Source organism: Harpegnathos saltator, unplaced genomic scaffold (genome assembly GCF_003227715.2).
Source record: "Harpegnathos saltator strain DR-91 unplaced genomic scaffold, Hsal_v8.6 scaffold187, whole genome shotgun sequence".
NCBI classification, from domain to species: domain Eukaryota; kingdom Metazoa; phylum Arthropoda; class Insecta; order Hymenoptera; family Formicidae; genus Harpegnathos; species Harpegnathos saltator.
Window position 1 is genome coordinate 749,786 of NW_020229969.1, and position 15,015 is coordinate 764,800.

At 44.2% G+C, this 15,015-nt stretch overlaps 1 protein-coding gene across 2 annotated transcripts in view; it reads left to right on the forward strand.

Annotated features, from left to right (window-relative positions):
• The window catches only part of vn (membrane-bound neuregulin protein vein), a 653,046-nt gene that overhangs the window by 353,009 nt on the left and 285,022 nt on the right, over window positions 1–15,015 (forward strand). For both annotated transcript variants that reach the window (XM_025297750.1, XM_019840561.2), the window contains exon 2: window positions 4,865–5,027. In XM_025297750.1, the coding sequence (XP_025153535.1) occupies window positions 4,865–5,027 (163 nt within the window). The remainder of the gene's footprint in view (window positions 1–4,864; window positions 5,028–15,015) is intronic.

Consider the following 15,015-nt stretch of genomic DNA (forward strand, 5'->3'; position numbering starts at 1 on the left):
TCTATTTACCTATCTACCTACCTATCTCTCTTTCTAACGACCCGAAAATCCGTTGGCTGGCGGTCGCTGAAAATCCACCGCGAGCTCCGTTTCTCGCCATGATTCCGTCGCGCATCGCCAAAGGACACTCACCAGCTGAAAGGACATACATTCGCGAGATCGGTAAGCCCAGTTCGCAAGCCGCGGAGTTTTCAGACGCGAGACCACTGACTCAGTTCGCGAAGCTACCCTCCTAATATTCCGTATTACATTCATCGCAAGTCTACGCACACATATGGCCGACATATTAAACGCCCCGCGGGCGTTTTTCATGACCCCGCGCGATGCTGTCAAAGATAATCAGGTCGCATCGTGTTTTCATTAAACTTCGCTGTGACGCAATTATCCCGCGAGCGCGAGCGAACCCGTCGCGAGGAAACAGTAGTTATAATGCGTTTAACTAGCAAGAGAGCGGTAAAGAGAGAGAGAGAGAGAGAGAGAGAGAGAGAGAGAGAATTCCGCGTGTTGGCGTCCGTGAATAAATAGCGGACGCTTCCCGCATACGTATGCATGCGCGAATTTACACGAATTTTACACGCCGCGTATCATAATCTATACTATTGGAAATTGAACACATACGGAGATAGAGAAAGAGAGAGAGAGAGAGAGAGAGAGAGAGGGGGAAGGGGGCGGGGGAATACAGAGAGCGTACAATCGCGAACATGATGGACGGGCGCTCATCAATTCGCGAAATTAATTTAATAGCCGCGTAATGCAAGAAACGGCATCGCTGCGCCTGGGAGAGAGAGAAAGGGAAGGGGCGGGGAGGGAAGGGGAGTACGGATTATGTTCTCGCGTGTTCGAAACAATACAATCAGTATTACTTTACGTGATCGCAATGGCAAATATAAACCCTCGCTCGCGTGGTTGGTACGCACCAACTCCCGCTCGCTCGATTAATTCACTGTCTCCCGTTTTTTGCCTCTGCCATCCTCTGCCTCCCTCCCCCCCAACCCACATACAATTATTCGTCATTCAAAGGAACGCTCTTTCACTACGCACGTTCGATCGCCGCCGTGGTTGTCGTCGGTGACGGCCCGAGTGGCATCCCCGCTGTCAAGCGTATCGAATCGCTCTTCCGGACGGGGGAGGGGGGAGAGGGAGGAATTGGGGTGGCGCGACAACTAATTTAAATCAAAGGAATCGTAGAGGCGTGTCGTGTTCCAATTAAGCGAAGAATCTGTTATGCAAATCGGCCGCCATCGATTTACGTATTCGGCGAAGCACCACGGTGAATTTACGACAAATATCCGAGCAACGTCGACAAGCCCGACGGGGACGTAACGGCAACTGCATGGCGGGCCGATTAGCGTGGAAAATGAACATCTCGAAGAGAGACGCGGCCAACAAAGTAAAGTTTCCAGGCGCTGCTGCACTCGTCGCGTAAGCCCGAACGACCACCGGCGGCAATCTTTTGGGCGAGCGGGGTGGTGAGGAGGCATCTTGCTAAGACGAAGGTCTCTCACGACGATGAGTCTCATTAACTTTCCAGACACCGGTGGATTCTCTCTCTCTCTCTCTCTCTCTCTCTCTCTCTCTCTCTCTCTCTCTCTCTCTCTCTCTCTCTCTCTCTCTCTCTCTCTCTCTCTCTGTCTCTGTCTCTGTCTCTGTCTCTGTCTCTGTCTCTGTCACTGTCTCTGTCGTTGTCACTATCTTTGTCTATCTCTGTCGCTTTCTATCTCTGTCACTGTCTATCTCTGTCACTATCACCGTCTCTGTCGCTGACTCTGTCGCTGTCGCTGTCCCTGTCGCTGTCGCTGTCGTTGTCTCTGACTCTATCTCTGATTCTGTCGCTGTCTCTGTCTCTCTGTCTCTCTGTCTCTCGCTGTCTCTCTGTCTGTCTCTCTGTCTGTCTCTCTGTCTCTCTGTCTCTCTCTCTCTGCTGAGCATTTCTCGATCGGCGACCACTCTCGCCAGCTTATTGTTATTTAATGCAGCCGCCGCACGAGTCGCGTGGCAAGCGCAATCCGGGAGCGCCGCGCCGTGCGCGCGAGATCGGCGAGATAAAATTGCTTTTAATCGTCCGTCGATCGATCAACGCTCACGCTTGGCGAGACGCGTGCGAGACTGCTGTCCTCGTCGTCCCCGTCGTTGTCATCGCCGCGGAGAACAGCCACGTGCTCCGTACACGTTCAATTTCCCAAAGGTATCTACGGGACGACATCAATTTTATTTACACGCGACATACGAAGGGAGAAATATATTTACGGCGAATGCGATTGCCGCGTATATGCACGTGAAAACATAATAAATCAAGCGGCGACGGCGACATCCTACGCCACGCAGAGTCCGACAAAGAAATCTTTGCTAACGGCGCCTTATTATCATTCCCTATCATGCGACATGAATATAATGGACGAGGGAGAATGGGAGGGAGGGAGGGAGGGAGGGAGGGAGATAGCTCATTGAACGTTTCCCTGTATTTTCAGCGGGAATTCTATATCGTGCCTTTGAAATCACGCGATCCTAGCGCTGCGTACCGTATACCCTCACCCTCCGCCACACACACACACACACACACACACACACACACACACAGACGCATACAACCCTTGCCCGACCCTCGTCGTTTTTATTAACGCAAATTTTCCGCCTCTTCATTTATCCCCCATATCCGACCGAGTCGAGTCGCCTTTGTTTCGCGCGATCATATTTTATGCCGGGCAAAAAGAAAAATTATATGTGAGCTCTCTCTCTCTCTCTCTCCCCCTCTCTCCCTCTCTCGCTCTCTCGCTCGCTCTGTCTCGCACGTCAAAAGCTTCCTTCCGCAAGTCGCGCGACGCGGATTTTTCATAAACGCGCGCGCTTTCACGTTCGTCCAAGCAAAGCTGTCTGCCCGTTCGTTCATTGGTCCTCGCGCGTGTTTGCGTCCGAGCAGCTCGTTTTTACACCCGCATTCTGGAGCCCAACGGAATTGTAAATCAATACTCGATAGCCCGATATAGCCGCGGCTACGCGCTATCGGCGTTCGGCCTCTCTCGAACGTAACGTGAAGTCCGCGCCCGGTGCGCCTTTGCCAAAACCCGACGCGGGGCATAGCCGTATCCGGTTGTCGAAAGGAAGAGCTCCTTCTGCCGCACACGATCCCGCGCCGAAACGCCGCTCTCCGCTTCCGCCACTCCGCCGACCGTTCCCCTTTTTTCTACGTTATTTTATTGCTACGGTACAGAGGCGCGCTGTTTAACTAACTATTATTAACACACACACACACACACACACACGCACATAAACTTTCTCATATTATCGAACGTTGAAATATGTAAAGTTGACGGAAATGTTAACTCCTCTTGCGCGCGTGGCAACTCATGCGCAAGAGAATGTTAATCTTCTTAACGTACGTACTGTTTAAGCGTGCAACCTTTGCGTTCTTCTTGTTCTTTTCTTCGATTTTCTTAATATCCAAAAGATAAGGGTGAAGCCTTAGGCACCCAGAAGATATAGCCGCTCGTGAGATAATAGTAATAATAATTATTATTATCATTATTATTATTTTATATAATAATATATAATAATATAATAAATAAATAATATAAAAATAATATAAAATAATATAATAATATAAAAATAAATAAATATAATAATAATGATAATAACTAACTATACGGGAAAATATTCCCCTTGTGCAAAAAGAAACGGAGAAATAGTATAAATAATAATAATAGTTATATAATAATTATTTTATTATTTTATTAAGTATACAGCAAAATATTCCCCTTGTGCAAAAAAAAACAGGAAAACAACGTGAATAATAATAATAATTATTATTATCTTAGCCGCTTGTGAGATAATAATAATAATTATTATTATTATCATTATCATTATTTTACCATACGGGAAAATACTCTCCTTGTGCAAAAAAACAAGAAAACTATAAGAAATGGAAAAATAATATGAATAATAATAATAATTATTATTACTATTTTACTAAGTATACGGGAAAGTACTTCCTTCGTGCGAGAAAAAAGTAAAAAATAATATAAATAGTACTAATTATTATTATTTTGTTAAATACACGGGAAAGTGTTCGTCTTGTACAAAAAGGAAACAGGAAAATAACATGAATACATTATCACTTGTAGAGGAAATATCACAATGAATAGACGAAAAGAATTACACTGTAAGTGCGTTCATAAGTCCTATTGTCAATATTTAACAGCGTACTAAAACGGAACCAATGTTACTAAAGAGTTTATTAATCAACACACTTAGCCGATTACTGGGTCGAAACCTTCCACGCAGCGCTCTATGCCAGAGAGCACAGAAGAGCAAACATCGTTTAGGGCACCGTCCTAGAATATTATCCCACGAGCGCCGAAATAGTGGAGTAATCAATAGCGCCGTTAATTACATCACACAAAAGCAACACGTCAACAGCAAGCGCGAGGAAGCGAAGGAAGCGAAGGAGGCGAACGAAGACGCGAATTTGCAAGACCGCGACTTCCGGATAACGAATCAGCGCCGCGCGAAAAAGGCGGGCGCAGGCCAATGGAGTCTCTCGATATGCCTTTCTTCAAAGCTGACCGCACGAGCAATGGCGTCCGCGTCCACGTTTTCACGAAGCTGGCGAAAACGAACGCGGCTAGCCGCCGTCTCGCCGGCCGCACGACAGCCAAAGTGGTCGGTCGGTCGGTCGGACGAAAATCGGTTCTTCGGAGCCGAAACTCAGTTCCCGTTCGCGCCATACACCGCCATCTTACCCAAACTATATCGCACGGGTTAATTAAAGCTCCGTGGTATCGGCGGCGCGTCCGAAAGCGCCGCAGCGTGCGCGCACGTGCGTTCGCAGACGCCGAGGCGTTAACGAGATTCTAACTTTTGATTTCAGTGCGAGAAGTTACGTTGTCCGAGCTCAGGGACTCGATAGCGAGGTTACGGGAGAGAGTGAAGCTAGTATGCAGGACGAGGGGCTCGCCGCCCCCGAGTGTGCGCTGGCTGAAGAACGGTGTACCGCTGCACCCCCGAAGAGGCCTCAGGATTCAGCACAAACGGTGAGCCAAACCGACTTTACCATTAGCCGCGCTAGACTACCTCGCATCTACCCTTCCCACTCTACCCTTCTCCGTGTTTCCCGCCTCTTCCTCCGTACCCTCCCATTCTCTCTGGCCCTTGCTGCTGGCCCGCGGAACAGAGTACTTGGACGACGTCAGCTTTCGGCAACGGCGCAAGCCGTAATAACACGTCGGGCCAAACTACTCAGCAACGAGCCGCGAGAGCAGCTAATTCTAGATATCCGCAACAGCGGCGACTACGATGTTACCGCAAATTCACACCGTCAGCCCGACACCGTCTCGACCCGGCGAGCGCTATCGATACGCATGCCGCGCCACCGGCGATACGTCTCCAGCGGTGAAGCTGGAGCCCGTTCAAACGGGAGAAAACGCGACGAGAAAGGGGAGGGAGTAACATAGGCACATTCTCTTTTGTCCTTTTTTCTCCGCGAGCTGGAAATATTGCCCGCCCTCAGCGACAGGTCGAAACATCGTGAGAATGCGCGACATGGAGTGCTCCGCGCTTGTAACGAACGGTCTGTCGGTGTTGGTAGAGCTGAGGTTCGCAGTCAACAGAAAACTGTCGAGCAATCAGAATTTGTTAGACAGAGAGAGGCATGGCGTCCATTTTCGCCTCGCGTCCGGACGCTAACCAGCACAGTTGAGCTTTTCGGTGTAGTTTGCACGGAGGAAATTCATTTTGCTGATGAGAGAAGCGATTACTCGGTTTACTACTCGCCTTCTTTCGAGTGGCAGTTATCCTCAACAAACAGGACATTTCGCTGGTAATAGTCTTAAAATATACTCATCAGCAATGTTGGGGTAGCTCTTTGTATCTTCTCGTTTACTCAAAAGAAGAATCTACCTTGGAAACCGTATCGTGGAAAAATATTACCAGCCGTGATAAATTGCCCGATGAAAAGTTATTAGTAATTTTATCACTCATACGAGTTCTAAATTTTTCTTTCTTCGAGGATATTACAAAATTTGTGTTCTGCACAGAAAGAGCGAATTGAACTTTCGTTTTGATCGCGAATATTTCTGTTTTAATTTCAGAGTCTTGGAGAAAGTATCAAACTTTTTAGCATTCCGATCAAATTTTGAGTAACTTTGATGTTTATAGTGAACTTACGGTTGTGCAAACTTACGAAGTGTACTTACGAAGCAAGTAACATTTACTTCAGCGTAACGTGTATTTCTCTATGTTTAAAGTTCATTGCTCCCCAAAGGCAGGGGTAGTTCTCGTGATTATCGTTATCAAGAGTGGAACAGGGCAGATTTTTAGCTCTCATTAGCCAAAAGAAAAATCTTGTAAGAAAATATTAGCGGCCATGATAAATTGGCCAGTGAAAAATTATTGTTGCTCAATAATTTTATTACTTATATGAGCACTAAATTTTCCTTACTTCAAGAATATTATAAAATTTATTCTCTACGTAGAAAAAGAAAACGAATCGAACTTCCGTTTTGATCACGAATATTCCTATTTTAATTTCAGAGTTTTAAAACTTTCAAGTCAAAGTCAGAGTTAAACTATCAAGCGTTCTAGTATTCGGATTAAATTTTGAGTAAATTTAACGCTTATGGTAAACTCATGGTTGTGCAAACTTACGAAGTACTTGAAGCAAATAACGTTTATTTGAGTGCAGCGTGTATTTTTCTGTGCAATGAAGTTCATTGCTCTCCAAAGGCAGGAGTAGTTCTCGTAATTATCGTTATCAGGGGTGGAACAGAGCGAATTTACGGCAGACGATTCGATCGACGTTCCTTTAGCCTTCGTGACTCGTCGCGTCGTGCCTTCGAGAGATGCGCGTGTCTCTTTCGGCGGATAACGATATTATCATTATGGATTTACGTAATCGCGAGTACTTTCCATCTGCCCTGTTCTTCGAGAACTCATAATTTCAGGGGAACGAACGAATGAACGAACGAACGGACGGCGCGTTTGAGGGAAACGCCCGGTGATAATGCTTCGCGAGAGTAGACGAGGCGAGCGAGGAGAACGCGTTATTAAAGGTCTAGTTGTCGTCGCGACGAGAATTGCAGAACTAGCGGGAAGAGAGCAATGTGTGTGTGCTCTCCTCACAGTTCGATGGATTTTAACGAGCTCTTGAACTCGAATTGCAAGTAGCGTCGCGCACGCAACGGCTTCGCCGGCGCGCGTTTAGCGGCGCCGAAGACACCGTCGCGTCTAATTCCGCGCGCACTCCAGCGAATGAAACGTAAAAAGCAGTCATCGTGAAAATTGCGAGCGGACGATCGCCGGAGGGAGAGGGGGGACTTTACGCGTCAACTTTTGCCATGCGCTCGCTCGAAGGACGCGATCGCGCCATGATATCGTTAAAACGTGAAACGTATCCGTCGTCGAGACAAAATTAAATGAAAAGTCGCGCGCGCGTCCACCGCGCGTTGCGGCATACAACGCTGGAGGGAACGCATCGAGAAATCTCGATAGCATTCGTGAAAACAACCTCGACTGCTCGGATTTACAGGTGCGTTCCGAAATCGGTTCTGGAAACCTCGTTTTTAGTAGTTACAAGGTTGGTAGACCTCAAACCAACTGAGGTACGTTTTATAATTGATCAATTGATTCACATGATCGACTTTACGATCGAAAGATTCGATAAATCAAGATAATAAATAATAAAAAATCCACTTCTCTATCTGTTAATTACAAAATTAATAGCTAAAGTTTGTGAACTAAAACAATACATGGTTGTGGACATCCAAGCGTGATCAGCTGATCAATTATGAAATGTCTCTAAGTTAATTTAAGGCCTACCAACCTTATATCTAAGACCAAAGTTTCCGAAACCGATTTCGAAACGCAAGGTATACTTCTCTTTGCTTCTCACGCGTATGAAAATGTTAAGCTTCTACTGAAATATTCGAGGAGTCCGAGCGCGCATGCGTAGGTGGAACTCGTTACTTCGAGTAGAAAAATTCGTCGCCATTTTGGCGAACTACTGGGCGGCAATTATTGAGATGTGTAGTAACATTTGTCTACTCACCGCGCAGCTATTTTGATCTACGAAGCAAGAAGTGAGAGATTACTCCCCCTCTCCGAGTTTCTGCAAACTGTGCCTGAATAAAAGATATTAACTACATGACGATCTGCAAAATATTCCAAACACTCGCCTGCCACTCTAACGATCAACAAATAACCGCAATATTAAGGGGTCGTGAGAAAAGTGGATTACAAACTCTGCATTCGTGTCGCGCGTTTATGTCGTGATAATTTATTGCTAATTAATTTACTGATTGTCGGAGCAACAGGAAAGTATTTCCACTATTTTACAAATCCGCTCCATCGATTACACTTATAGATATGTCTTTTTCTTTCGCCATATTTTGCAGGAATTTCGAGCGTGCGCTGCCTCGTTTCCGACGTCATAAATCAAAATGGTCGTGGCGAGTGACCAAAAACCATCACGAGAGAAAACTGACAAATGAGAGAGCGCGCGACGCGAGCTGTTCAAGCAAAATCTCACTCGACATGTTTGAATCGATTGGCAATCTTTTGGCAACGGCGGCCGACGGTTTAATGCAAAACAACGGAAGCACGCACTCCAGATTAACCGATTGTTCTTTCTTTCTCTTTATTATTATCTCAACATTCATCATGATAATCATCCAAAATGGAGCACAGAATTTTTCTGTCCAATTTGGACAGGTTCTACTCGCACACAAACGCTCGAACACTTGAAGTTACATCTCCCGGTCAGCCGGTGCACATTTAGACGTCTTGAATTTTTCTTTTAACCCGCGCGGTCTCGACGAAATGCAACGAGCATCGCTACCAATTAGCCCGCTAAATCTCGCGCGGAAAATGAAAATCTCATCGCATAATTGGCAGATGTCAAATTTATGTCACTCCAGAGCGAAATTATTCACCCGCGATTCGAACAATTTCATCCTGTGAAGAGGGGCGAACTGCGCTCTCGTATTCTCGTCCGCTCCGATTCGTCAACACCGATCCCGCGATTCGCTGCAAAAAGCTGCGCGGTAATTACCGAAAACACACGACAACGTTTGCACACGAGGCGTGAGTATCGTTTTATTTATTCGCTTGTTCCACTGGCGCGCGACGACGGGTGCTCGTAGTGCTTCCAGATTTACAATAAAACGGGCCTTGGGAGCGGAAATAAATGACGTCATTGACAAATTAATCGGAATCGTGCTCGACAAGCGCGCTCGATTTACACATGCACACACGTACACACGTATATATACGCGCATTATGCAACGTATGACGCGCGTAATTGCCACCGCAGAGAACGCAACATCCGTTCACGATCGATCATAACCTCAGTTCATCGCGCGATGTCGTTTTTCACAGAGGCGCATGCGCGCCCCGGAGCTACTGTAACCGTCGAAGCTTGCATGTCCGCTCTCGATCCGTCATACGGCGCTAATTAGAATCGCAGCGCGCCGATTAGATCTGCACTTACGGGGGGCGCCTCTCGTGAAGGAATCAATCGGGGAGAGCGATAGACCACGATAGACGAGAAAGAAATCAACAACGTTGACGAAAAGATTAGGGTAGGAGGGGAGGAGAGGGGGGAGAGGGAGTTTCGTTTCAGTAAACGCGTGCACTCGGTCTCGGGCTCGTTCGACTACTTTTCGTCGGCATAATCTCGGGCGTGCCATAAATTTGTTTAACGTGATGCACTTCTTGGCGCGTAAGTCTCGGAATAATCTCAGAGCGGCCCATAAATTCGCCGCTCGTGCCTTTCTCGCCGAACCACCCGTTATATACTCGGCGCCACGTTGGAAACGGACCGGTAACTGATAGAAGAAGACAGGCCGGGAGAGGAGAACTCCGCGCGACGCAAAATCCCACCCCGTGGAATGGGACGTTAAGGCGATTTGCATTTGGTGACCTCCCCCCCTCTCACGACCTCGTCCCCTCTCACGCCCGTCCTGGACGCTCGATCTCCTGCAAGAACGTTTCCGGTTTAAAATATAAATTAAATATTAAATTATAAATATAATAAGTCAAATTATAAATATAAATCAAACGTGACAAATAGAGGGGGACTTTAACGGCTAATAGAGAAGAAAAAGAGAAGCCAAGAGATTAAAAGTTGCTAAAAATCGAGAACAGAAAAGAAAGAGGAATATATATCTACTCTGTGGGTAGATAGCAAGATAATCCCCCTTAAGACAGAAAGAGCATTCTTTAAGACCACCTTGCGTAAATATACAGGGTGGCCCGCCACAGGGTGAGATTCAACAACTTAATATTCCCGCGAACCACGCGATCAATTTTAATCGTTCTGCTTCGAAGTTTCCTGGATAGATCCTGGGGGTCTTTAAATCTCAGCGTCAAAATTTGCCCTCATTTATCTCTTTCTTTGAAGCTGAAGCGGGGCTAACCTAAAAATCTCAAGAGGTTACCTATGTAGAACCAGTTATTTTCGTAATCTAAGTTACGGAGTAGATGACTTATGTTCAGAACATATTTTTCACTTGGAAGAAAATAAAAGCGAAATATAAGAAAGCGAAAAAGCGTGAAGGACAATCGATTAGCGACCGAAAAAGATGTCCGATCGATTCGCCGATGAGACAAAAGGCTCAAAATCGATAATCGCGGTAACCCCGATTTCGGAAACTTTGGTTTTAGTTGTAACATTGGTAGGCTTTGAACTAACTTAGATATGTTTCGTAATTGATCAGCTTGGACGTTCATAGTCATGTATTGATTCTATTTATAAATTTGGTTTTAACTATTAATTTTGCAATATTAGATAGAAAAATAGATAGATTTTTTATTACTTATCTATATACTATCTATATACTAATATATTTATTACTTATCTATACTTTTTATTACTTATATAATTATCTTGATAATTAATCAGCGAATCAATTATGAAATGTATTTAAAGGCCTGTTCTGAAATCGATTTCGGAAACTTCGATTTTAGTTGTAAGGTTGGTAGGCCTTGAATTAACTTGGATGTTCTGTAATTGATCAGCTGATCACGCTTGGACGTTCACAGGCATGTACTATTTCTGTTTACAAATTTAATTTTGACTATTAATTTTACACTATTAGATAGAGAAATGAATAGATTTTTTATTATTTATCTTAATAATTGATCAGCTGATTACATATCCAACCTTATACCTAAAACCAAAGTTTCCGAAACTAATTTCAGAACAGGCGTTAGGTTAGTTTGAAGCCTACCAACCTTATAACTAAAACCAAAATTTCCGAAACCGATTTCGGATCTAAAAAGATCTAAAAAGAGAAGCAGGCAGCACATACGATCCTGACAGAGGATCGATAGCGCGACTCGAGGGCGAATCCCCGACGAAGGGATCGAGAAGCCGAGGAAGGAGAGGCAGGTCCAAGGACCGTAAACACGCGGTGACGAGCGTCGCGATGCTTTCCGTCGCCGGCGTCGTCGTCGTCGTGGGCACCTTACGACGTCGTAGCGGTCGTGTTCTCGCGCCCGGGAGTATCCCCCGCCGTAATTTCCAATTACTGTCGACGACGAGACGACCCGGGGACAGGCTCGCGAACGCGAACGCGGACGCGCGAGTGCGCTGTCAATGTCACTCGGCTCATAATCGTTACCGGATGCGGAACGGGGCAGTAAAATCGAACGTGTCTGTTCGCGCGATCCGATACGAGTCGCGCATATGGCCGCGGGTCTCCTTTTTCGTCGTCGCCCGCGGCCCCGCGCGCTCGCCCGTGTGTGACGTCGTCCTCATCGGCGCGTCGTCGTCATCGTAGTCTGTCGGTCAGCCCCCATAGTCGTTCGCATAACCGACGAATGCCGGCGTAAAACTGTCATCCGCCGCTTAAGCTTGTCTAGACTACACGTGTTGTGTGTGTGTGTGTGTGTGTGTGCGAGCGAACCTATACATGTGTGTGTACTGTGTATTTTATAGACGATAGTCCCGCCAAGCGCGGAAATATATTCTCGGCCTTTGTGTGTCCGCGCGATACATCAGTAAATCTCTCTCTCTCTCTCTCTCTCTCTCTCTCTGTTTCTTTCGCTCCCACCCACTCTTCCTATGATAGCACTAGTGCTCTATTTTGTTCGGTAGGAATCGCCGTCGCCTTTGTCACACGAGCGGGGAAAAATATCGGAATTTCGGGTGATGAACGCCGGTGCTTGGCTCGAAAATAAACTCGTAATCTTGTCAAACGATCGACGCAATATATATATATATATATATATATATACACACGTATATAAAATAAATCGAGTCCAAAGACGCGCATGCGCGTGCGCGCATGAACCTCCTCGTCCGCTTTCGAAGAGAATAAAATAACGACGCGACAGAAGTATGTTTCTGTTTTCGAAATACTGTCCGAGTCGACGATATACACCTCGCGCCTCAGCAGGGAGATTGATCGTCGGGGGTATTCTGGGCAGATTCAACGACACGCTCGCGCGACCGCGAGGTGTCGTCCCACCGTTGTGGATAGCCATAGATAACGCGTACTATAGATGTATAACCATATAGACTTATGTAACCAGACAGCCAAACGCGCATAACCCATAAGCAGATCTTGCGCGCAGAGTGTCTGCTATAAATTTTATATAGCCGGCTTACTCGAGCAGAAATACAAGAGGATCTGTTGGCGGAATACGATGACAGATTGACGGCAGGAAGCGAGCGGAATCTGTCGTTTTGTAATCGTCAAGTTATGCCAGCCGACTGTTGACGAAATACCAACTAAATGCAGACAAAAGTGTCTATGAATCTGCCATGGTGTTCTGATCGAATCTGTCGCTAATTTGCTGGCGTACTGCTAACATTGTGTTCATTAGGATTATATTCCTCTTTCATGTTTACAGTGTAGACATATGAGATAAACTCAGCATGCTATACACTTTCCTGTAACATAAATTGGATTTAACAAGGCGGAGAGAGGGGAGGGAGCAAAATATTGAGAAATCCTCTTCTTTATTGCGCGCTATAACCTATATCATATATGTAAGATATCGCGCATAATTGTATCAATTTTATCCCATATTATTATAACAAATTGTATAAAAATGACTATATTATTATAATAAATTGTATAAATTTCCTCCAATATTACTTTCGTCGAGACGTTATTTAACTGAAAGTTGATACGACCGAATTAATTGGAAATGGCGCTTTTACTCTCGAAAATAATTGTGATGAAATTATTCGCTTATGCGTGTATCTTCCTAAACGAGAATGTACGTGGTTCCTGTTACCAGATCCTTCTATCTACGCGGGTAAGGACAAAGAAAATTCCTTCATCTTTTGCTCGTCTCTCCGTCTGTCAAGGACATGTACATGAAGGTCTATCTTGTATGTGTAACAGTCTTACAGGCTATCTTCATCCAGCATTTCTCTCCAACAGAAGTCTGCCATTTGACCTAGTGAAGCAAGTCCAAAAGATGCTTATTCTGTACCATCTAGAGGAATTACCACATAAGAATCGTATCAGGCTGGTACTGAAGGTTTAGAATCGCGAGATAGAAATAAGAGTTCGATGAAACGAGTCATTTCGATCTTGATCGCATTATCGCCCGATTAATCAAATTCCAACTCTCTATAGATGCAGGCTTTATGTGAATATTCTCCCAACTAGAACAGATTGGAACACGATCGGTATCTTTTGGGTCATCTCAACTACATTAAATGGGGGATGAATCCTTGTCCGCTAGTATATACAGGGTGTCTGGACTTGAGTGTCCGAGTTTGCTCATGCAATTAGAATTCGTTGAACTGAATAGCGAAATCCTATAATTTTATAAAATATCGAGATATCAACGAGTTAAAATTGGCCAATGGACTTGAATTGGTTTCCTAATTTCTTATCAGCAACGAATACAAGCGTATAGCTTGTGTAACACTCCAGGAATTAATCCGGAATTTCCTAAATATAGCATAGATTACGATGAGAATTTCCAAATTTGCTCTGAAATTGCAAAAAAAATACAATTTTATGCTATCAAAGGATTTGACAGGTCGCGCTTAAATGATTCACACAGATTATGCAGAATAAAAATTTAAAAAGATATAAAATCCTAACGTACAAGATGCAAATCAGGGGAGAACTTTGTGTTTCCCGCTTAGAAGGGATTCATAGTCGGATTTCATATTTAAGGCAGTCTTAAGTTCGTCTTTAGATGCTGAGCGGATCGTTTTATCGGTTACGGAGCATCTCCGAAGATACTTAAGGCGGTCTTAAATATAAGATCCAAGTGAGATATGAATACCGGTTTTAGAGTCATATATTTAAACTTTACATTTCTAACTAGAAGTTGCTTAAATTTTGGGAAACTGAACGGATTCCAATGAAATCTCAAGACATTTTCTTGATAAGAATATCTCACAACATTAGTAAGTAAGTTTTTTAATTCAGCATAAATTCACCGCATTTTCGGACAAATGACAATGTAGCGTCTTCGACAAATGTTTGATGGCATATTTTTAAGAACGGTTTGATAAATAGATTCAACTAAAATCAATAATAAATACGTATACTTCATTGATAAACATTAACAATTTAATATTTATGTGCACATATAATTCTGAAAGCCAGATTTTGTAAATTATATGAAATAAGTGTTAAAAATTATAAACATTTTACTTGCTATATAAATATTATTTTTACATAATATATATTTTTTGCATTTATAATCAGAATACACTTAGCACATATTTCGACTGAAACCCTAGATAGTGGAAAATGTGTTTTAATGTCTACAGCTAAATACATTTTTTATAGAAAATTATCAATTTCTATGTATTTTACAGGTACACTTTTAATTAATAATAAATCTGTCGCTGTGTCGTTAGTTGTTAAGGATAAAGTATCGAGAGAAAATTTAGAAGAAGATTCGTCTTTATATGTTTTTTCATTTAAATGATAATTTAATAGTGTTTTCATATCGGATAATCGCCGTTAATATCTTTAGGTTAGGAAATTATCCCCATATTCAGTCAGAAATTTCATCAGTCCATCGACAAAATGAATCGATAAA